Genomic DNA, 23,523 nt, shown 5'->3' with positions numbered 1-23,523 from the left:
GGATTAGAAATATTCAGTATTAAATCAGGCCATTTATGTTTGTAGAGAACTTTTCTTACTGTTGAATAAAGTTCTTACAAAAAAAAAAAAAACAAAAACAAAAAAACCAGGAAGTGTGAAGCAACGGGCGATGACGTCACCACCGACGGCGTCCGCAGAGGGCCAAACTTTTCCGGGCTGTTTTGTTGAATTTTTCGCCTTTTTCTTCTTCCCTCCCCCTCGCGGTTCCTTGTCTTTCAGTGGTAGAGGAGAAAGAGGAGGAGGAGGAGAAAGAGGAGGAGGAGGAGGAAAGCTGGTGCTGGAGCAGACATGGAGGAGTTGAGTGCTGTAGGAGAGCAGGTTTTCGATGCGGAGTGCATTCTCAGTAAAAGACTAAGAAAGGTAAGATTGCACTTTAACTATTATTAGTATTAGTATTGTTATTATTATTATTTAAATATAATGGGTTTGCGCGTTTGGGGATTGATGTTGTTGCATTGTGTGACCTGTGTGAACGTTCTGCGCTCGTGTGTGTGTGTGTGTGTGTGTTTTGCACAGGGAAAGTTGGAGTATCTGGTGAAGTGGAGAGGATGGTCGTCCAAGTAAGTGTGAGCTGAAACAATGAAAACTGCAGCAGTAGCAGCAGCAGCAGCAGCAGCAGCATCGTGTCGCTTGTTGCTTCAGTGTAACAGTTACAGTGCAACTCATCCCTGTGCAGAGTAAAGAGAAATGGAGAAGTATGACTGCAGGCTGGGATTAGTGCTACATTTTCGGCTTTGGGACACACAGTTGCGCTTGGGTGTTTGTTACTGTTTTCAACTCTGCTCTTTTGTCTGAGATTAGCCTGAGTGTTGTTCCAGGTTAGGTTCAGATGATTTACACTGGAGGACAAACTTCCTTTTTTCGTGTGTGTGTGTGTGTGTGTGTGTGTGTGTGTGTGGATTTTAATCTGTTTCTCAGTAGCATTGTCTTTAATCTCCGCGTGTTTAATGGTGGTGTTTAATGTTAGTGTTAATGCATCACACAGTGCTGTAAATATTTACTCTCCTCTCAACAGTGTTGCAGGATATTTTAACATCCGCCGCCTTTTTTTCTGGTTTTCTTTTGTTTTCAACCGTTTTTGGCTCTGTGCCGTCTTTCATAAACAACTGCAGCTGCCCTTCCACACACACACACACACACACAGAGAGAGAGAGAGTGTGTGTGTGAGTTCCCTTATTATAGTCTCTCATCCATTCTCTCTCTCTCTCTCTTTCTGTTTCTTTCTTTGTTGTTCCTCTTATTCTTTCTATTAATCTCTTTTTAATATCTTACTTTCTATCACTGCATTCTCTCTTCTGTCTTAATAATAATAATAATAATAATAATAATAATAATGTTACTAAAGTTCAGTACAAAGAAAAAAACCTAAGAGAAAATAAACATGTAATATCTCTGTATATAAAAATGTACATCTCTATATTGTAACTTCTGTCTTAATAGAAAATAATCAGCTTTATTTATACGTAGCACCTTGAGTACAATAAAATGCAGCTCAGGTTCTTCACAGAGAAAAAGCAAAAATGTAATAAACTTTATTATTATTGTAACACATTAGGTTTAGGAAGATGGAAGAAGAAAAACTAAAAATGAAATACAAATTTATGTAAAAGAAAATTAAAAGCAAAGAATAACAAGCAAAAGAAGCAGGAAAATAAAACTGTAATATAAAGTGAATATACAACTATAAATAAATCATCCTAAAATTAATAATAAATAAATAAGCAAGATAAAATTGTAATAATTAATTGGGCAAGACTGAGAATTGTAGCTCAGGGGGAAAATATTTAATACAAATTAAACAAAAAAAATTGTCGTCTGTTTGTTTCTCTTTCGTCTGACTAGTTCTTTTTCTGTTTTCTTACCTTTTTCTTCTTTTATATATGCCGTCTTTCTCTCTTTCTTGTTTTTTCCTCTCTCTTTCTTTATCTCCAGCTTCTTTTCTCCATCTCTGTCATCACATTTCTCTGTTTTTCTCTTTTAACTCTACATTTCATCCTTCTCTTTTTCTCTGTGTTCTTTTTCTTTATCCCCTTGTCCTTTATCAGTTATCTTTTTTAATCATTTTTCTGTCAGTCTTTTTATATTCTGTTTGATTTTGTGTTTATTCTCTCTCTCTCTCTCTCTCTCTCTCTCTCTCTCTCTCTATTGTCACTCTTTAATCCTAGGCAGTGGGTATTTTATCTGTCAATCACACTCCATTTTTTTCCCACCGCTCCATCTGCTTCCACTTGCTCAGTGGCTATTGATTATTTTAATCACCTGCTTTTAACATATGCGTGTCCTTCTTTGTGCTACTCGAGAGCCGATTTCACTCTTTCACTCTTGCACAAATCTGTAATTAAATAGATAAATAACGGCGGCTTTGTTTACAGAAAAGCAAAGATTTTCCTGAGCGTTTAAACATGTTTTATTGGAGAAGAAGTGAAGAGTCTGACTATTAAATTATTAAGTATGTTATTTACGTGTTTCCTAAAAATTTCTAATGATTTTTTTTTTTTTTTACACTTTTTTCAGAACATGTTCAGAACACACTTTTTCTTCTTTTCCTGGTGTGTTGCTATAATTTTGTAAAAAAAAAAAAAAAAAATGCATGAAGAACCTCGAGAAAGTGAAATAGATCATAATTTATGTTTTTAGTTTTTTCCAGCTGAAACTGGAAAGTTAGAAAATGGTGCAGTTCCGGTTTGTGTGTCTTGTTATAACCCAAAAACGTGACACACTTTATTTACATGGAGCCATTTTGTTTCTTTGGGTTTTTCTTTTCTTTCTACTTTTACATGTTTATTTTATTTTCTTATACTTTGTATGTTTATTACTTACTTTTTACTTTTTTTATTCTTTCTTTCTTTTTGAATTTTCTGTGTATCTTTCTTGTTTGTTTCTTACTTTCCTTTTATTCTTATTTACTAAGTTTCTTTCTTTCTTTCTTTCTTTCTTTCTTACTCTTATTTTCTCTGTGTGTGTCTCTCTCTGTCTCTCTTTATCTCCAGCTTCTTTTCCTCTATCTCTGTGACAGTGGACGTGTGTGTTGTTCATGAACACTGGCTGTATAAGATCCTGATAAACTCCTCTTTGTGTTATAAAAGTCATGGCGTGGAGTTTGAGTGATTTGCTCTCTGGGTTGTGTGTGCAGATGGAACTGACTAACAGCTCTAATTTGTGTATTTTGTGTTTTCAGGCACAATAGCTGGGAGCCTCAGGAGAACCTGCTGGACCCGAGACTGCTGGCTGCGTTTAATAAGAGGTGAGGGGGGTCGGGACTCGCCGAGGAAAACGCTCCTCCTGCTTTGAATGTAAACAATACGGGCTGAAACGCTCCAGCGGGCGTGAGCGCAGCACCGTTTGTAGTCTTTCACCTCTGTGGACATGCAGATAGGGCTTTAGTGGTGCCAATGGGGCTCGTTTACAGAGACGTTACACACCCGAGTCTCAAACTGTTGCTTTATCTCTTTTTAGCTAGCTTCAGATTTAATCATGAAAAAGACTCAGTAGCAAAAAAATACAAACAGCACAGGTTAATCATGACTAAAATGTCTAGAGAAATCCTGTAGGAATCTGAGTGCCATAGAGCAGCAATTAGCAGTGTGGGATGAGGAAATAAAGTTACTCCATGAGCTGTGCTAATATTGATAAGTGTAAGGCACTTTTGCATTTTGAACAGCTGCCAGACAGCAGGATAAGCAACAATGCACGAGTTTGCTATCCAATCATTTCAGGCACGAGCAAGCGTCAACCAATCTCACCATATTAATGTTACCACATATATAATAAGCTGTAATTTGCGTTAGGTTAACCACCCACAAATAAACATTTGGAATGGTCATAAAATATTCCAGAGAGATTCAGTCCTGAACTCCACCCATTTGCTACACCTCTGCTTTACAGGGCTTGTTCTAGGAACTCTGGAAAGTCACAGGAAATAAACTTCCATTCTCCTTGAAAAATAAGAAATTTATTTTTTTTTTTAAAAATTACCTTCAAAAAGGTCTTTCAAAAGACGTTCATGTCTTCATACGTGAATAAAAGCTATTAAATGTTAAGATAAATGTGATGGATAAGCATTATTGTTCTGCAATGCTAGGACATGAGCAAACCTTTTCAGTCAGGAAATGTTTCTTGACCGTGATAGTAATTGCAGTGAGAGATTTCGCTTCCCAGTTCATGGGACACACATGGGACTTTGTGATCTTTGCAATTAGTCAGTAATTTAAAATTTCAGTGTAAGAGTTTAAATCAGTTTATATAATCGGTGAATATTCAGCAATGAAGTATTTAAGTTTTAGTCCTGAATGAGTTATGATTTTGAAGATTGTTAAAATGTACAAACCCTGCTTTAAAAGCATTAACTTAATGTTTTTTTTTTGTTTGTTTGTTTTTTGCAACTCATAAAATGGATGATGAGAGAAATGACATTTTTTGGTAAATTCTGTTCATCTCAATGATGTAATTAACTTGCATAATATTTGAATAGGAAATAGATGATCAGAAATGCTTGCTTGTTGCATCTCTAGTCTGGTTAAAAAAAGAGAAGAAAAGAGAAAAACTGGTCTATCAAAATAACATTTCTGCAACGAGGCCTCAGCAAGGGAGGAAGTGTGGAGGCGATGGTTTTAACTTATAAAAAACAGGAACTAGATTTCACAACCTGAGTTTGTGGCACAATAAAGATGGGGATTTTTATTTTTGATCAAAGCAAAACCCTTGTGACAAAAAAGGTGGTTAAGCACATGCTGATCTGACATCAAATGTTCAGAAATGATTTGAAAATGAGATATTATTGTATTCTTGAGCAAATGCATCAGTTCGGTTTTTACCTTCTGCAAATTTGGAGGGAATTTTTTTTTTGGAGAGAGAACAATTAAGGGTGCTTCCACACCTATTGTCTTGTTACATCCAAATCAGTGGGGGGAGAAAAGTTGTCTGAGGAGCGTATAGCGCTGAAACCATCCTCCTAAAACTCTTATTTCACTGGTCAGAAATATGGCGATGAAAAATATTAAACAAACCTTTATCAAGTGTGTGTGGGGGGAAAAAAATCTCCAGACTGGAAAACTTAAATTTAAAACATTTTTGTGTCATATCAAGAGTTTTTCTCTCTTTTTGGTCCAAATCTCTAGAAAACATAGCATTTCTGCAGTCCTACAGTTCTGTCTTTTGGCTCAGTTTTGCAGCTTATATTTACAAAAAAATTGCTGCAACCCAAAACACACAGTTGGCTTTCTGCAGTCGAGTAGATTCATTCTCAAATCTCTTTCTCAGTCGAGAAGCAGGACTCACCTGGAAGCTGGACTTAATAAATGCTAGTCCTTTGATAGCACAGTTAAAGATAAGCTTTTATCAAGGGGTACTCTTGATCCACCTGTGTGGAACATTAAACAAAATTACTGCTTGTGGTTTATCTTAATTATTTCAACTTCAGTTCCTTCGTGGTATCGAGAAGGTTCTTGCCAGCAGTGTTATTTCGTACAACATTGATGACTATTTTGTATTGGCATTTATGAATCTTGATGTTCTACTATGTCCAGGGAGCAAGAAAGAGAGCTGCTGATTCGGAAGCGAGGGAAACGACCACGTGGAAGACCTCGGAAAATAATGGTAAGGACCTCAGATTAGATACAAATGCAGCACTGTAGCTCAGCATTTATTCCTGGACTTCAGAGTGCCAGGAGAATATGGCAGTACAGGCGTCACAGGACTTATAGCATTTTTCCCTAATGAAACATTATTTTATTCACCAGCAAGTGATTTCTTTTCACTTCTTGTCACTTCAGCAGGAGCCGGTTCAGCCAGTCTCAAAATCAAGCAGCTCCTCATCATCTTCATCTTCCTCTGATTCATCATCATCTTCATCCTCCTCGTCCTCTTCATCTGAAGATGATGACGACGACCAGGATGACAGCGACAGAAAGACAAAGCCAAGCCCTCGAGTGCGGGAGCTGCACCCTGTCCCACAGAAGAAGGCTCAGATCGTGCTGGCCAAGCCGGATCCTCCAAAGAAAAAGAAGCGAGGCAGGAAGCCTCTTGCTCCAGAGCTGAGGGCCTTGAAGCAGAATCAGGCCAAAAATTCACGCAAAATCATGAAGCCACCGCTAAAAGACTCTCTCTCAGACCTGCGTAGCAGCATTAAGAAACCACTGATGCCTGCCAGTTTCACATACACAGGCCTGAATCGAGCCGCCAACAGGGAGACAATAGCCATGCAGAACCGAGGATCTTTTACTGCCAACGAATCTCCAAAGAACACCCTGGGATCCACCCAGTCCCAAGGGAAACCTGTGACGGATTTTAAGCTTTCTGTCTCAGACATGGGTAATGGTGGAAGCCTGGATTTAAAAAACTCATCCTCTAAGTCTCCGGGAGTGGCTTCTCTGAGTTTGCACAATTCAAAACTTACCAACAGTACCAATGGACAGGCGGCAGGGGGAGCTCCTAATTGGACGAAAAAGCAGGAAACTCCAGGTCTGCAGAGACCAACGAACACAAAACCTTCTGCATCCTCTCTCTCCTCAGTGAAAAGCCCCAATACTCAGGTCTCCAGCTTGTCTGGTGTCAACAAAACACAACTCAGTGTCAGTGCTTCTCCAAAAGATGTTACCAACCATAGGGGTTCTGGGAGCACAGTGAAAAAAGGTCCAGTGCAGGAAAAAAGTGCTCCAGCGGAAGGAGGGATTTTGGGTCGACCAGGATCCCGTGATATCAGCACACCAGGGGGGGTAGAAAAAGTAAAAATGGAGGATCCATTGGAGAGATTGGGGAAAGCGAATCCGGGAAGGCAGCGGAAAGTCCCGACATTTACTGGCTCAAAAGATGGAGGCAAAATGACAAAACCGCTAAGTGAGATGAGCACGGGCGAGGAGGGAAGCAGTTCAGAATCCGAGCAGGAGTCTCCCTTCACTGGGGAAAGGCAGGAGTTATCATTGGAAGTGCAGTCAGAGTGCAAGGACTGGAGGCCAACACGAAGCCTCATCGAACATGTTTTCGTTACTGATGTCACTGCTAATCTAGTCACTGTAACTGTGAAAGAATCTCCCACTAGCGTGGGTTTCTTTAGCATCCGGAATTACTGAGAGAGTTGGAGAACAGATTCTTGAAGTATCTATTGATATTGGGTATCTTAGCAAAGTGTTGTAGATCACAGTTTCTTGTTACAACCACCAAGTCTGTTCTGGAAGCTGCTTCTTGAAGAAGAGGATACCTGAATCAAGGCAAGGATTTAAGGGACTGAAGAAAGTGGGTAAACCATTTGGTGATTCAAAAACTACTCAGTTTTCAACATTTGAGCGTTTTCAGGTGCTTAGCCAATTGGTGCTTTTTTTTTTTCATTAAACAACCACAGTGTCTTATAGTAAGACTGGAATTTCTGGAAACTCCTGGAAGCCTGGAAGATAACAAATCCTCAGACTTGGCGTTTACACAAGGACTGAACCAGTTGGTGCTTGGAGGTTAAGAAAATCTTCAAACTCGAAAATTGCATTTCCAGGATTTTAAATGTGGAACTTTTGGTTTTAAAATTAGTTTTTTTGTTGAATTTCCCTGATTTGTCATCTAAGTCAGTGGTTCTCAAAGTGGTGTCTGGGAGCCCCCAGGATCTGAAGCATAGCTAGGTGGTCTGTGATTTTATTTTATTTTTATTTTTATATTTTGTTATAGTGGAGGAATTCATTATTCAGCCTATTGAAGTTATAATATGCATTATTGTGGTCTTATTGGTATTAGTTTTTTGGCTGTTCACTTTAAATCAGAACTGTTGTTAGAAGGTTCAGGAATAAAAAGCCCCAGTAAATATCTGGGATATTACTGTAGATATTTGAATAATGAGCCTAATATTTAAATAGTTGGATTATGTTCATAAAATTAATCTGTACTGAGGAGGTTCGTGAAGTTTATTTTACAGTTAAAGGAGTTCTTAGCTCCAAAATGTTTGAGAACCACCGATCTAAATGATGCTGGAGTCCAATGCTCAAGCTGGAATATACGATACTCAGGCAGGGAAAGGGTTTTTACATGCTATGCTCAGTTAATGGGGAGAAAAAAGTCAAGTCGATTTGTTTCTGAAAATGGAAGAAAACATGACATACAGTTCTCAAACAGTGTTTACAGACATGTACAACTACAAAAGGAAGAAAATGTATCCAAAGTTCTTTTTGTTTGTTTTTATCTGAACTCTTCTGGGCTTTTTTTTTTAAATGGCCAGTTTTAGAGATGTGATCTTTTTTGCCTTATTATAATCGTAGAACACGTGGCCTTCTCTCTGATAGAACACAATATTTCCATCTTTATTTATTATTTCTTACTATCTTTATTTTAGATGATTATGCAAAAGGTTTTGTAAAAAAAAATAAAAGTTGGCAGCTCATTTTAAATCAGACCTTTTGAATTAAACTTGGGCGTGAGTTTAAATGTGGATATGTCAAATATGCATCTGTTACTCTTCACAAAAGTATTTCTCCCCTACACCATCCATCAGTGGAAAAAGACCACCATAGGAGCAGCTTATGGGTGAAAGTGAACATTCTGGTGTTCAAAATGTGTATCTCTTTCAAAATATAAACAAATTAGTAATTTAAACCATTGTAACCCTGACCACCATAAGGCATTTACACAAGATGAATGAATGAAAGCAGAAAATGCCTCACAGAAAGCACTCGGTTTGTTCATTGTAATGAACCTGGTCTTTCTTTATCCTGCGAGTTTCATATCGGGCTGCACGCTTTCAGTTTTTGTGTTGGAGTTGACAGGATCCCAGTGTTGATTCACACCAGTAATGCAGTCCATGAGTGGACAGTTTTAATTTAAATGTTGCTAATTTTATTTTTTATTTAATAATACAGCACACAATGATGGTAGAACATCACTACATTACTAATTTGTGATATGAAAAAATCTTGCACCATGCAGTTAACCTGGGCCAGAATTACCCATGGAGCCATGCTCATGTTTGTTTTTCAGCATGAAACTTTGTGTGCTTGTCTCATTTTCTCTACTGAGCATTCTCTATATGTACATGTACATATACAGGGTGTCCCAAAAGTCTCCTTACATAGGGGCAATTAACACTTTTTAGCAAAATGTAACTTTATTTACAAAGCATGATTGCCATTTCTTTTTAAAAACACACGGAGTCGTCTCTCCCACTCATGAGGAACTCATATCTGGTGTTATGCACGTAACCGCATGTCCACTGCAACCTTCTGACAGCTTCCTGATCCAACCATGAGAATGATTTCAATGCATTCTTCTTTTGTCCAAGGCATTCTTAAAGGCTATCTGAAAAAAATTTGATAATATAAACTAAGTATGAAAAATTTTGGAAGCTATTTTGTTAATAAGTGTTCATTTCCCCTATGTATGGAGACTTTTGGGACACCCTGTAGTTTATTTCATTACATTACACCATTATATTCTGGTCATTGTGACCCGGGTAAGAAACAGATCACAAATAGTGGTGATATACGCTATATGGGCAAAAGTATGTGGACACCTGACCACAAACACCCGTATGTGCTTTTTCCCCAAACTGCTGCCGCAAAGTTGGAAACACACAATTGTATAGAATGTCTTTGTGTTCTGTAGCATTACAATTTCCTTTCACTGGAACTAAGAGGCCCAAACCTGTTCCAGCATGACGATGCCCCTGTGTACAAAGCAAGCTCCATGAAGACATGGTGTGTGAAGGTTGGAGTGGAAGAACTCGAGTGTCCTGCACAGAGCCCTGACCTCAACCCCACTGAACACCTTTGGGATGAACTGGAACACCGACTGAACCCCAGACCTCCTCGACATCCCAACATCAGCGCCTGACCTCACTAATGCTCCTGTAGCGGAATGAACACAAATCCCCACAGCCACGCTCCAACATCTAGTGGAAAGCTTCCCAGAAGAGTGGAGCTCATTATAACAGCAAACACGGGGGGAATAAATCTGGAATGGGACGTTCAACAAGAACATATGGGTGTGATGGTCAGGTGGCCACAAACGTTTGCCTTATAAGAAAATTTAACTCTGTTTTGCAATCATACCTAAGAACCTTTACAGTTCCCCAAAAAACAGACGTATTCAAGGTTGGTTATTTCAAATATTATTTTCTATCTTTCTACCAAAAGTGGATATGACCTGTGAACAGTATATCCACTGCAAAGGCGTAAACAGTACACAATGCTTTAACTGTAACACCATGAACTTAGCTGTGAAACTGTAACATTAGTAGTAAACTGTTTTATTTCAGAGAGTGATTGTGCTATCAGTGCCTCTCTCATCCCTCACTAGGTGGAGGAGAGGACTGGCTTTCATTTCTGTTCTCAAAGATAAGAACAAACGCGCTTAGCTTGCTCTTTCACATGCTCCTGTTTTTCTTTACCAGCAGCTCACTGCCTCTCTCACACACACAGTGAGGGGAAAGAGTTGCTTGATAATGGCATTTTTTTCCCCTCTGGAGACAGCATGCAGTTCAGCAGATCACAAAAAGGTTAAAGTGATTTTAAAGAACAACCAGTACACATTATGGACTTTTTCTTATCTGGGAACCATGAGCGTTATGTCACTGATAACACTGCAGTAAAGAATAAACACTACAGCCAAGTTAGCATACAGTTCTTTACAGTCTACAGCTAATACAGAAACACCACAGCACTGTCGAATTGTGGATTTTGACTGGTTGATTAATTCCCTATGAAAGCAGCTCTAAGCTCTCAGGTTTATATTAACATGCCCGTTCTAATATGTTGTCGTTTCTATAGTAATAGCTCTTCCACAAGGACTTGTACAGCAGATGCTCTACACAGTTGGATTAAAAACCTGTGTAATCGTTGATATGGTGAAGTTTTCTGTAAGGAGATGTTTATGTAACATTTATGGAAGGAGTCTCCAGTGTCAGTGCTTCTTCAGGACATCTTCAGGACAGAGGAGTTTATACTGCGGTTTCTCAGTAACATGACAAGCTGCGTTTTGTCTTATTTGTTATTTGTTTTGGCTTATTAACTTAAAGAGAGAAAAAAAGAGAGGCTGATGAGGGAACGACTGTTTATAGCTGCTATAACGTAAGTGAGAACAGGAACCGAGTAGTTTCGGCAATATTGCACAGCATTAAATCTACCTGTAAACGGATGAAAAGTCACTCTTTAATAAGCCAAAAATTGTAATCATTGACAAATTGTTGTTATTTAAGAGGAATAAAACACTTCAGGATGTACTTTTATAGGAAAATAATCAGCTCCGGTGTGATAACATTCATCACAACACACTGTCACAGTGTTCTACTATTACAGCAACACAATTATTTATTCCTTAGCTATAAATTATTATTATTATTATTATTATTAAATACTAGCATGTTGAGTGTGCTATGGTCAGTGTCTTAATCCCACAAGAATTCATTGAAGTGCGTTATTCATGGTCGCTTGCATGTACAGCTGTGTGCCAGCGGATGGCGCTGCTGCATTAAAGCTGAATAAACTGCTGCTGCTTGTACAGAGACTCTGAACGCCGGAACACACGGCTGTTTCAGAAACAGACAAATCTCCATCCTCAGGGTCTCCATTCAGATTTCAAACATAAACGCCAGTGGTTTGTTGGTTTGTTTGTTGGTTTGTTTGTTTGTTTGTTTGTTTTTGTTTATCTGTAATTGGTGTGTATTGTGTGTGTTTTTATTTTGTGTTGCATTCTCACTGTTGTTGTGTTTGTTGAGCAAAAACCAAAAAACTCTTATCATTCACCCAGGCAATGAAATTCTATTCTATTCTATTGTATCACATTCTATCATATTCTATTCTGATCTAATCCAATCTATTGTATCATATTCTATTCTGTCATGTTCTATTCTGATCTAATCAATTCCATTGTATCATTCTAGTCTATTGTATCACATTCTAATCTATTGTACAATATCTACGCTATTCTATTCTGTTCTATTCTGTCACATTCTATTCTGATCTAATCCATTCAGTTCTATTCTAATCTATTCCATTCTATTCTATTCTGATCCATTCAGTTCTATTCTGATCTATTCTATTCTATTCTGATCTAATCCATTCAGTTCTATTCTATTCTATTGTATTCTATTCCATTCTATTCTGATATGTTCTATTGTATCATATTCTATTCTATTCTGTCACATTCTATTCTGATCTATTCTATTCTATTCTATTCTGATCTAATCCATTCTGTTGTATCAAATTCTATTCTATTCTGTTCTAATCCGTTCAGTTCTGTTCTAATCCATTCTATTCAATCATATTCTTTTTTTAAAAAATTTATTCTATATTATCATTTTCTTTCCTCACTCTCATTCACTCAGTTTCAGTAAGCACATTATTCTGGGGAGGGTCACAGCAGTTCCAGATCCTACCAGGATGGAAAGATGGAAAGTTAGAGAAGAAAATATTTGTGTGCAATAGTGTAAGAAAATAATAAGTTATAATAATAAATTTTCCCCAAGCTTTGTTAACTAAATCTTGTTATACATTATTAAAACTTTATATTACTGTCAAGTAAGGCATAATGTTTTGCATTTTGTAGTGAGCTGAACAGCAGAGAGAAATGCAGCTGAACTTATTCTCTATGTAATCACACACACACACGCACACACACACACACACACACACATTAATGAACAATTAATATAATTGCTTGTGTTACTGCTCTGGCTGGTTATCGAGGAGGATCTGTTTGGGATAAAAGAAACTCTGTGTGTGTGTGTGTGTGTGTGTGTGTGAGAGAGAGAGAGAGAGAGGGTGGGAGACTGTGTATGTGACCTGAGTGTAGCATCTGACCTGTTGCCCTGCCAAACCCAGCCATGACTGATAACACACACACACACACACACACACACACACACACACTACGAGACAGAGAGACAAAGAGTACGTGTGTGTGTGTGTGTGAGAGAGAGAGAGAGAGAGAGAGAGGCAGGCATCAGGAAAAAGAAATTCCTGTGAGGAATCAGTTTACATTGCCACTGATGACATAACTGCACTGCCACTGTGGTACTGCCATACATCATACTACTACTACTACTACACACACACACACACACACACACACACACACACAGAGAGAGAGAGAGAGAGAGAGCCAGATTTAAAGGACTGTGTTTGCAGATTAGAGATTTGATCCTGTGCCAGTGGAGAGATGAAATGTGACTGCTGTGCTTTATCAGCTGTGAGTTCATGACAATCGAGAGAGAGAGAGAGAGAGAGAGAGCTACTGTTTTACTTCACAATCACAGAGCCAATAACACAAAAACAATTAGCTTAATTCATAAAAATCAGCACATCACATTTTATAATGCCATTATAACACTTTATAGCACTTTGTTATCAATATATCATAATGAGTTTAAAACTGAATTGGCACTGAGATTAGTTTTTACTGTGTAGGAAAGTCATGATTGATATGTTTATGTGTGGACAACCACTATCCCGGGTCAGGACTGATACATTCACCCCTATAAACCCACTGTCCCGGGTCAGAACTGATACATTCACCCCTATAAACCCACTGTCCCGGGTCAGAACTGATACATTTACCCCTATAAACCCACTGTCCCGGGTCAGGACTGATACATTTATCCCTATAAACCCACTGTCCCGGGTCAGAACTGATACATTTACCCCTATAAACCCACTGTCCCGGGTCAGGACTGATAGATTTACCCCTATAAACCCACTGTCCCGGGTCAGGACTGATAGATTTACCCCTATAAACCCACTGTCCCGGGTCAGGACTGATAGATTTACCCCTATAAACCCACTGTCCCGGGTCAGAACTGATACATTTACCCGTATATAAACCCACTGTCCCGGGTCAGGACTGATACATTTACCCGTATATAAACCCACTGTCCCGGGTCAGGACTGATACATTTACCCGTATATAAACCCACTGTCCCGGGTCAGGACTGATACATTTACCCCTATAAACCCACTGTCCCAGGTCAGAACTGATACATTTACCCCTATAAACCCACTGTCCCGGGTCAGAACTGATACATTTACCCGTATATAAACCCACTGTCCCGGGTCAGGACTGATACATTTACCCGTATATAAACCCACTGTCCCGGGTCAGGACTGATACATTTACCCCTATAAACCCACTGTCCCAGGTCAGGACTGATACATTTACCCGTATATAAACCCACTGTCCCGGGTCAGAACTGATACATTTACCCCTATAAGCCTACTGTCCCGGGTCAGGACTGATACATTTACCCCTATAAACCCACTGTCCCGGGTCAGGACTGATACATTTACCCCTATAAACCCACTGTCCCGGGTCAGGACTGATACATTTACCCGTATATAAACCCACTGTCCCGGGTCAGGACTGATACATTTACCCCTATAAACCCACTGTCCCGGGTCACAACTGATACATTTACCCCTATAAACCCACTGTCCCGGGTCAGAACTGATACATTTACCCGTATATAAACCCACTGTCCCGGGTCAGGACTGATACATTTACCCGTATATAAACCCACTGTCCCGGGTCAGGACTGATACATTTACCCGTATATAAACCCACTGTCCCGGGTCAGGACTGATACATTTACCCCTATAAACCCACTGTCCCAGGTCAGAACTGATACATTTACCCCTATAAACCCACTGTCCCGGGTCAGAACTGATACATTTACCCCTATAAACCCACTGTCCCGGGTCAGGACTGATACATTTACCCCTATAAACCCACTGTCCCGGGTCAGGACTGATACATTTACCCCTATAAACCCACTGTCCCGGGTCAGGACTGATACATTTACCCGTATATAAACCCACTGTCCCGGGTCAGAACTGATACATTTACCCCTATAAGCCTACTGTCCCGGGTCAGGACTGATACATTTACCCCTATAAACCCACTGTCCCGGGTCAGGACTGATACATTTACCCCTATAAACCCACTGTCCCGGGTCAGGACTGATACATTTACCCGTATATAAACCCACTGTCCCGGGTCAGGACTGATACATTTACCCCTATAAACCCACTGTCCCGGGTCACAACTGATACATTTACCCCTATAAACCCACTGTCCTGGGTCAGGACTGATACTTTTACCCCTATAAACCCACTGTCCCGGGTCACAACTGATACATTTACCCCTATAAACCCACTGTCCCGGGTCAGGACTGATACTTTTACCCCTATAAACCCACTGTCCCGGGTCAGGACTGATACATTTACCCCTATAAACCCACTGTCCCGGGTCAGGACTGATACTTTTACCCCTATAAACCCACTGTCCCGGGTCACAACTGATACATTTACCCCTATAAACCCACTGTCCCGGGTCAGAACTGATACATTTACCCCTATAAGCCTACTGTCCCGGGTCAGGACTGATACATTTACCCCTATAAACCCACTGTCCCGGGTCAGGACTGATACATTTACCCCTATAAACCCACTGTCCCGGGTCAGGACTGATACATTTACCCGTATATAAACCCACTGTCCCGGGTCAGAACTGATACATTTACCCCTATAAACCCACTGTCCCGGGTCAGGACTGATACTTTTACCCCTATAAACCCACTGTCCCGGGTCAGGACTGATACATTTACCCCTATAAACCCACTGTCCCGGGTCAGAACTGATACTTTTACCCCTATAAACCCACTGTCCCGGGTCACAACTGATACATTTACCCCTATAAACCCACTGTCCCGGGTCAGGACTGATACATTTACCCCTATAAACCCACTGTCCCGGGTCAGGACTGATACAGTTACCCCTATAAATTTTCTAGAAGAATGGAATGGAATGTGTGTGTGTGTGTGTGTGTGTGTGTGTTGTTTTGGATCCCCAGCAGGGCTGCTTGTGTTTAGGACATTAACGATGGTCTGGATTTCAAAGGGCTGTTTAGAAATCTGAGATGGCTCTACTGTGTAGACTGAGAATACCTTTCCACACACACACACACACACACACACACACACACACACATACACACACACACACACACACACACACACATACACAAACATATATACACAGAGTGTGCTTCTAAATCACTTGGCCTCAGCATGGTAAACAAACTTTAGTTTGGCCAGTGATATTGAGAGCTGAGACAGAGACTGGTACGTATACACACACACACACACACACACACACATACACAGAGCCAGAGACACACACTGTCATCTGTCTTACTCCGCTGACCATCCATCAAGCCAGCGGAGTCGACATGTCTGACACACACACTCTCGCTTTTCACACTGCTGCCTGCCTCACACACACACACACACACACACACACACACACACATACACACACACACTGACACCTGAAGTGGTCTGAAGCCAGAGAAGTGAAAACTTATCGATTAGTCTCGCTGGCTGATGTCATCCTGCCATGTTTCATAAACAATACTGGAGTCACCAGCTTAATACCTGTGACTGGTGTGTGTGTGTGTGTGTGTGTGTGTGTGTGTGTGTGTGAACGAGAGCGAGAGGGAGAGGCGCAGGGTGTTAGATCCATCTCTAGAAAGCAAAACTCTGTGTAACAATTTGATCCACTTCATATTTATATTGCATTATTTTCCTGAAATAAGACAATTAAGTGGAAGAAAAAATGGAGCTAGAGATAAATCAGTGATAGATAAATTTTATTTCAATATTTTCTTTGCTGAGGTGAAAGCTGGCATGGCTTCAGTGGTGAGAAGGTGTATGAGTAGAAGAAGAAAGCTTGCATATTTATAATAATTTATAACACATTCCTAGCGAAATGTTGTTGTTGTTGTGGGTAGTTTATGGTTACAAGTTGCATTTTTTTTGTCTTATTAACTTCAGGAGCAAGGCATCATGGTGGTACAGGGGGGGTAGCGCTGCTGCCTCACAGCTCGAGGGTCCTGGGTTTCCTCATGAGGTCAGGTTACTGTCTGTGCGGAGTTTCTAATGTTCTTCCCGTGACTGTGTGTTTCCCAAATCCCAAAAACCATGTCAGTATGTGCATTGGCTAAGATAAATTGCAGCTAGTTGTGATTGAGTGTGAGTGTGAGTGTGTCTGTGAGTGTGTGTGTGTGTGTGTATGTGTATGTGTGTGTGTGTGTGGTGCCCTGCGAAGGGTATTCACCAGGATAAAGCGCTTACTGAAAGTGAGTGATTTCCCACAATCCATCACTCCTATTGGTAGTCTCCAGAATGCTTCACTTAATGTCACTGACATCAAATTAAACTCTACTCCACTTAAAATCGCTTTGAAGAGAAGAGAATGTGTAGTGCTGCGTTCAGGTTGTAATAACATCAATTCCCACCTCAGTGTGTTCAACATGAGAAAAAAACATGGCTGCCTCCATGAAAGTGTGTTTTGTTTGCTCAGTCAGAGCAGGTAAAGCTCATAAAAAGCTACATTAAGTGCACTTTTACAGTTACAGGCCTGAGTGGCTGCTGGTTCTGTTCTACTGTAGTGACCTTCAAACATTCAGGCAACATTTCAGACTGAAACTGCAGCACAGCGGACAATCGTGATTAGCTTAGCAACAAGCTAGCCGGCTAACGTTAGTGATAACTCTAATGGTGATGATTAGCTTCTCAACACAGTGATTAGTTGGTGAGTGTTATAGATTTAACAGAGTGCTGTGTCTGTATATGAACTGATCTAAAGCCAATCCTGCTATAAACTCGTTTAACGGTAGAGAAGGGGAACTTTACGCTGTTCACAGTGAGAGCGGCCATGTTGATCTGATGTCACTCCGGGAACGGGGAAGGAACTGGTAGTTGAGGAGACTACCCCGAGGTGACGAGGTGAAATTCAAGCTTTTTTTTTTTCAAATTCAAGTTTTCTGTGGTTTTTACCAGTTAGAGGCGGGAATTACACCTTACAACTTCACCTCGAATGCAGCCTTCATCTGTGATCTGTGTTTGTGTGTGTGTGTGTGTGTGTGTGTGTATTTGCTCCCGGCTGGCTTCCCTGTAGGAATCTTTCCACTGTGTGAAACAGAGGCGACAAAGTCAAAGTGGATTTAATCAAATCACACACACAAACACACACAAACACACACACACACACACACTTTATTGTTCCATCTAGCTTCCCTTTGTATTTCTCAGCATCTCTTGCTCTCTTTCTCTCTCAACCTTACGTTCTCTCTTTTCCCTTCTTCTCGCTATAGTTCTTTTCTTTCCCTTTCTCTTTTTTCCTTTCTATCTCTCCTCTTTCTATTTCTCTCTCCTTTCTTCTGGCTCTCTTCTTCTCTTTCTTTTTCATCCTCTCTCTTCCTGTCTTCCCTTGCACTTTATCTTTCACTTACTTATCCTGTTTTCTTCTTCTTCTTCTTCTTCTTCTTCGTCTTCTTCTTCCCTTTCTACTTCTTCTACTACTACTACTAATTTTCTTCCTTCATCAAATTTTACTTCTTCTCTTCCTTCTTCTTCTTCTTCTTCTTCTTCTTCTTCTTCTTCTGCTTGTTCTCTGTTCAGGTTTAATTAAATTTTTTTCAGGTGTTCTATTAACAGATTGATAGATAAACCAATATGGTATGTGGTAAATGTAAAAGTCCAGTGGTGTGTGTGTGTGTGTGTGTGTGTGTGTGTGTCTCCACGCTCCAGACTTAAGCCTCACACGGCTCTTAGTCTGTTAGACCCTTGATTAAGCTGAGCTGCAGAGCAAACCAGAGCGTAGACATCAAAGTGTCTCACCGCGCTGGTCTTCCCTCTGTGCTGCGGCTCCGCTCTGTGTGTGTGTGTGTGTGTGTGTGTGTGTGTGCCCTTTTGTGCTCCATCGAGCCCCTCGGGTGCCAGCATGGTGTCAGAAAGCTGAGGAGGGGCTTCAGTGTGGCAAAAGATCCAAAAAGAAGAGGAAAAACACACATATATACATCCAGAGTGGCAGCAGGGACGTAAATCACAGCACAGGCCAGATGGAGAATGAACCAGAGAGCCAAGGAGTGATGTGGCTAGATTTATAACTGTTTTCAAAACCAAACTTTATCCTTTTTTTTCCCACGACTGTGTGAATGAACCCCTACATCATCAGACTTGTAGTGATGACACCACTGAGATCAGTGTGATGATCAAAGTGCATGCGGGAGCACCAACAACCAGACACAGTTCGAGGGGGAGAGTGGTGTGTCAGGGCAGTAAGCAACTATATATAAATATATGTGTGTGTGTGTGAATTGGCCTGGGAAAACTTTTCACATGGTCAAATTTTGACATTTTCTACTATTTAGTATAGTTCTGAAAACTAAATATATACGTCTTTGTCACATATTACCAGAAATAACATTCTAACATTTTAAATTTCCCCAAAAGTGAAAATGGAGAAAATTACATTTAAAGATTTTATTCCAATTCCACTAGAAAGATGCCGTACCTCTACTGTTATAACCTTATATACTGTCAGAGAAACAACATTACACCAAGGCACTATCAGAAAGTAGCCTAAATAAAAACAATTTCACATTTATGTTCTCTTAAAGTTGTGGCATCAAAGCATACTGTTGGAAGAAAAACGCAATTTGGTTTCATTTTTGGCTGTTCACCATATAATATAATTCCAGAAAGAAATTGTCCATCAGACAAGGAGAGTTAAAAACAGCTTGAATTCAAAGTACCTGCTGATTCCACCCTTTCATCGGTCACTATAGGCTAGTCGTAGTCATGTTGACTGGAAGGTTGTGAGTTTAAATCCCAGCACCACCACATCAGCAGGCTTTTAAGCAAAACTCTTAAAAAGCTGGTATATTAGCAGTGCAAATTTTTCAAATATGGAAAAATGTACTAATATTTCTTATTATGAGATTATTATAAATCAAATATAAGAATATTCAACCTGTTTTTAAGATACTCTTACTTAGTTCAAGCTTTAGATAATTTTGCTTTATTCTAGAAATAAATGCTTAAAATTAGAAAAATGATCAGCCAACAGACCAAAACATTTATTGTAATATTATAATAGGACATAGTAGATATATTTGACTATATTCAAGATATTTTCACTTGCTAAGATGTCACACTTCATAGTGTAGTTCTAAAACAAAACTTTTTCCAAAGCTTCTAAACCAAATTTTCAGTTCTGAGCTTCTTATAAATTGCATTGGTTATAAAAGCTCCCAATGGGTCAATGGGTAAAAGTCAGCTGCCTTGCATCTACCTCAAAAGCTTTGCAAGCCTGTCCAATACATTCCTCAATTTATTTCTACTCACTCAGGATGTAGATTTAGATCCCCAGTGAGCAACCCAGAGGTGACAGTGGTGAAGAAAAACTCCCTGAGACGACATGAGGAAGAAATGTGGTCAAAACACTCAAAAGGGAACTCATCTTCTTCTGCTTGACACGGGATAATGCGATTATAAATCATTATACAGGTGTAGAAGAGTAAAGACAAGCAGAAGTGGGTGTGTTTACAGGATGTTGACTAAGAGCGGATTGTGAATAAGAGTCCTGGGATGAGCAACAGGACTGTCTTTATGATTACAGCAGCAGCAGCTCTTAGCTACAAATCTACTATATCCAGGTGAGATTAAACACTGATGCAAGCTGATATTTGGGTATAAACTGGTTTTAGGAAGTGAAAATTGTTAGCATTTAAAAGCCGAAGTAGGTTACACGTTCCTTATGGAGCTTGCCGAGTCCAAATTAAGACTTTTCATTTGTTTGCTCTATGGATTGTTTTCACGCTGCATATAATTCCACAAAACAAAAACCAAAAAAAGTGATGTGAGGGGCGTGCAGAGCTGAAAACATCCTCATAAACCTTATTCAGTGATTGGTCAGAATACAGCGAAAAAGAGGAAAAGAAACGACAGGGAGGGGATGTAGGCAGCGAGGCGCTACAGTGAAGTCTGGAAATAATCAACGACCATCATCGTTTGTGCAATCACATTTTTGATAAAGAAGAGAGAGAGAGAGAGAGAGTGAGACAGAGAGGGAGCTCAGGCCCGCCCGGGACAGCGTAGCAGTGAGTGTGTGTGCGTGTGTGTGGCGGTGTGTGTGTGTCAGTAGTGGTGTGTAGAGCAGCAGGATGTCTCTATCTGTGAATTTCACACTTCATTACTCCGGCTCCAGAGCTCAGAGGCTACAACATACACCAGCACAGCCCTGTCTATCTCTCTCTCTCTCATTCTTTTCTTCTGTTCCCCTCAGTCGTTCTCTCCTGACCACACACACACACACACAGTATCGCAGTAATGACCTGAAGGTCAAACCAAGCTCGAACATGTAGACACGTTGATCTAGTAAAATGCTGAGTGACGGGGTGGTGCGATGAAATGAACTTACTGTTCCCACCCTGAAGCTGATTATTCTCCTCTAACAGCATATCCCTAAGGTTTATTCCTCTTCTCCCACAGCAATTTACATTTTAAAAAAAACTAAAGAATAAAACATCATATTTTTTTTAATCCATTTATACTTACACTGAATGTTAACTGTGAAACAAGTTAGTTCCTGTTCTCACTTATGCTATAGCAGCTTAGCAGCTAGAAACACTCGTTCCCTCACCAGTCTCTCTTTTCTCTCTCTCTTAAAGCTAATAAGACAAAAAATCGCAGCTTGTCATGTTACTGAGAAACCAAAAAGCATAAACTCTTCTGTCCTGATGATGTCTGAAAACCTAAAGTCACAGCTTTACCTCTGACTGCTACAAAGCACTGACACTGGAGACTCCTTCCGTCAATGTTAAATAAACATCTCCTTACAGAAAACGTCACCATATCAGTTATTACTGTCAGTTATATCAGTTATTACCGTACAAGTCCCTGTGAATGAGCTGTTACTATAGAAACAATAACATATTGTTTTAACACGAGCGCATTAACATAAACCTGTGATTTGCAGCTGCACTACTGTCAGAGCTGCTGTTATAGAAAATTAATCAACATCTTCTGACCAATCACAATCCAGAATTATCTCAGTTTTTTTTTTATTATGGTTCTAAACTAATGTTCCTATTACCATGTTTCCATTTAGGAATATAACCACGACTACGACCATAAATTGTTTAGGCTAGGCATATATTGATGCTTAGCTACTCTGTTGATAAACAACAATTTTAAAAAACTAGCTACTAGTTTAAAACTAACTAAAACTAGCTAGATGTAACCATCGCAACACTCTGAGAAAATCCAGTACCAAAGTACTAAAGTTTCATCAAAATGTCTTTTGGACCTGCACAAAATTTTAAAACACTTCATCAGCAAGCATTTGACAGCTGTTTTAGTTTTAATTTTAATTTTAATACAGCTAATCAAATGTTCGATAAGAGAAATGAACAAAACCATAAATTAATGAAATAATGATGCAGTCGTTTTTACAGTGAACATGAACGTTCTAGTCGTCTCTGGTTAAGGATCCTTGAACCTTGTCTGGGTAAAATGCCAATCTCTGATTGGCTACTGGGTGTGTCTTATTTTCTTATACGTCTTATATTATTTTATATTTTCCTATTCTGGAAAATAAACTAGAATCTCAGGTTCTGTTGGCTCTTGTTTGGGCCTGTTCTTGTTTTTTTGATAATTTGCCAAGAAAAATGCAAAAGATAGCTAGATAGATAGATAGATGTGACTCAAAGAGCAACTGAGCTCAACTCTGTTGTGATAAATGAAACCCTGTTCTGTCAGTGCCAATATAAAAATTCCTCCAAACTGAAGGTCTGAGCTCTTCTTCAGCAGCCCAGAAGCCTGTTTCGCATCACTCCTGGCGTCAGCCTTCGTGATTCCTCCACGGCGTTGTTACCGTGCCAGCACGTGGCCTAATAAACTACTGATGACTCTGGAGATAAGACAGACAGCAAGAGATGGAGAGATGATGGGAGAAGAGAAAAAGAGTCCTCTGAAGTGTACATTGCTACTTTGATTAGTGATGGTGACACACTCGTAATGTCCAGTTAAGCGAGCTGTGAACAGCGCTTTTAGAGTGCGTAAAACCGGCCGTGGAAAACAAGAGAGCAGCCATAGCAGGGTTAAACTGGAGACTGGTTTACACACACACACACACACACACACAGAATGGAGGGTTTTACACCCCTCTGGGCAGTGGGGGTTGTGGGCTTGGGGTAATAAAGGGGGCTAAACCATCACACTCTTGTAAACTTAATCTACACAGCCTTAATTACTATCTGGCGCCTCTCTCTCTCCTTCTCTTTCTCTCTCTCTCTCTCTCTGCTTGAGCTCCTGCAGACAGGCTTGGAAACGAGATTTGCTCAGTCGGGGCTCCTGGTTGACCGATCAGCATGGAAGAAAATTAACAACACACACCACCACAGCCACATCTACATGGCCCCCCTCTCCGTAACACCTCTGTTTGTCTTAGCTTCCCTCCTCTCCTCTGAAGCTCTGGAGCCGACCGGTCTTTCTATTAATCAAGCGTTTCCTAGCAGCAACACACACACACACACACACACACACACAGTCTCTGTCTGTCTCACTGCTTAGATGATGCAGGTCAGCTATAGCCTGTGTCCAAATCACCACAGACGCAGATCCTCAATGAAGCCAAATTTCCATCACGTCTTTCCGTCTCTCTTTGCTTAACTGCTTTGGCCGTGTTTCACTGGAAA

General features: G+C 40.1%; 1 protein-coding gene across 2 annotated transcripts; it reads left to right on the top strand.

Annotated features, from left to right (window-relative positions):
* The first annotated feature begins 226 nt into the window (after window positions 1-226).
* Window positions 227-8,384, top strand: cbx2 (chromobox homolog 2 (Drosophila Pc class)). Of its 2 annotated transcripts, XM_026910080.3 has the most exons (5): window positions 227-381; window positions 538-581; window positions 3,200-3,265; window positions 5,547-5,616; window positions 5,793-8,384. In XM_026910080.3, the coding sequence occupies exons 1-5, from the start codon at window positions 310-312 to the stop codon at window positions 7,086-7,088; spliced, it is 1,548 nt and encodes a 515-aa protein (XP_026765881.1). In that variant the 5' UTR covers window positions 227-309; the 3' UTR covers window positions 7,089-8,384. The 2 variants fall into 2 exon arrangements, with proteins under 2 accessions (XP_026765881.1, XP_026765883.1); XM_026910082.3 differs by lacking the exon at window positions 227-381 and having other exon boundaries at window positions 576-716.
* Window positions 8,385-23,523: the final 15,139 nt, after the last annotated feature.

The sequence above is a fragment of the Pangasianodon hypophthalmus genome, chromosome 29, assembly GCF_027358585.1.
Source record: "Pangasianodon hypophthalmus isolate fPanHyp1 chromosome 29, fPanHyp1.pri, whole genome shotgun sequence".
Lineage (NCBI taxonomy): Eukaryota > Metazoa > Chordata > Actinopteri > Siluriformes > Pangasiidae > Pangasianodon > Pangasianodon hypophthalmus.
Note: the sequence above shows the minus strand (reverse complement) of the source record. Positions and strands in the feature narration are given on the sequence as shown.

Excerpts from the sequence above, each read along its gene's own strand:
- cbx2 (XM_026910080.3), top strand. The coding sequence starts at position 310 with ATGGAGGAGTTGAGTGCTGTAGGAGAGCAGGTTTTCGATGCGGAGTGC. Across the intron at positions 382-537 it reads TCAGTAAAAGACTAAGAAAG|GGAAAGTTGGAGTATCTGGT; the intron begins GTAAGATTGCAC and ends TGTTTTGCACAG. Across the intron at positions 3,266-5,546 it reads CTGGCTGCGTTTAATAAGAG|GGAGCAAGAAAGAGAGCTGC; the intron begins GTGAGGGGGGTC and ends TACTATGTCCAG.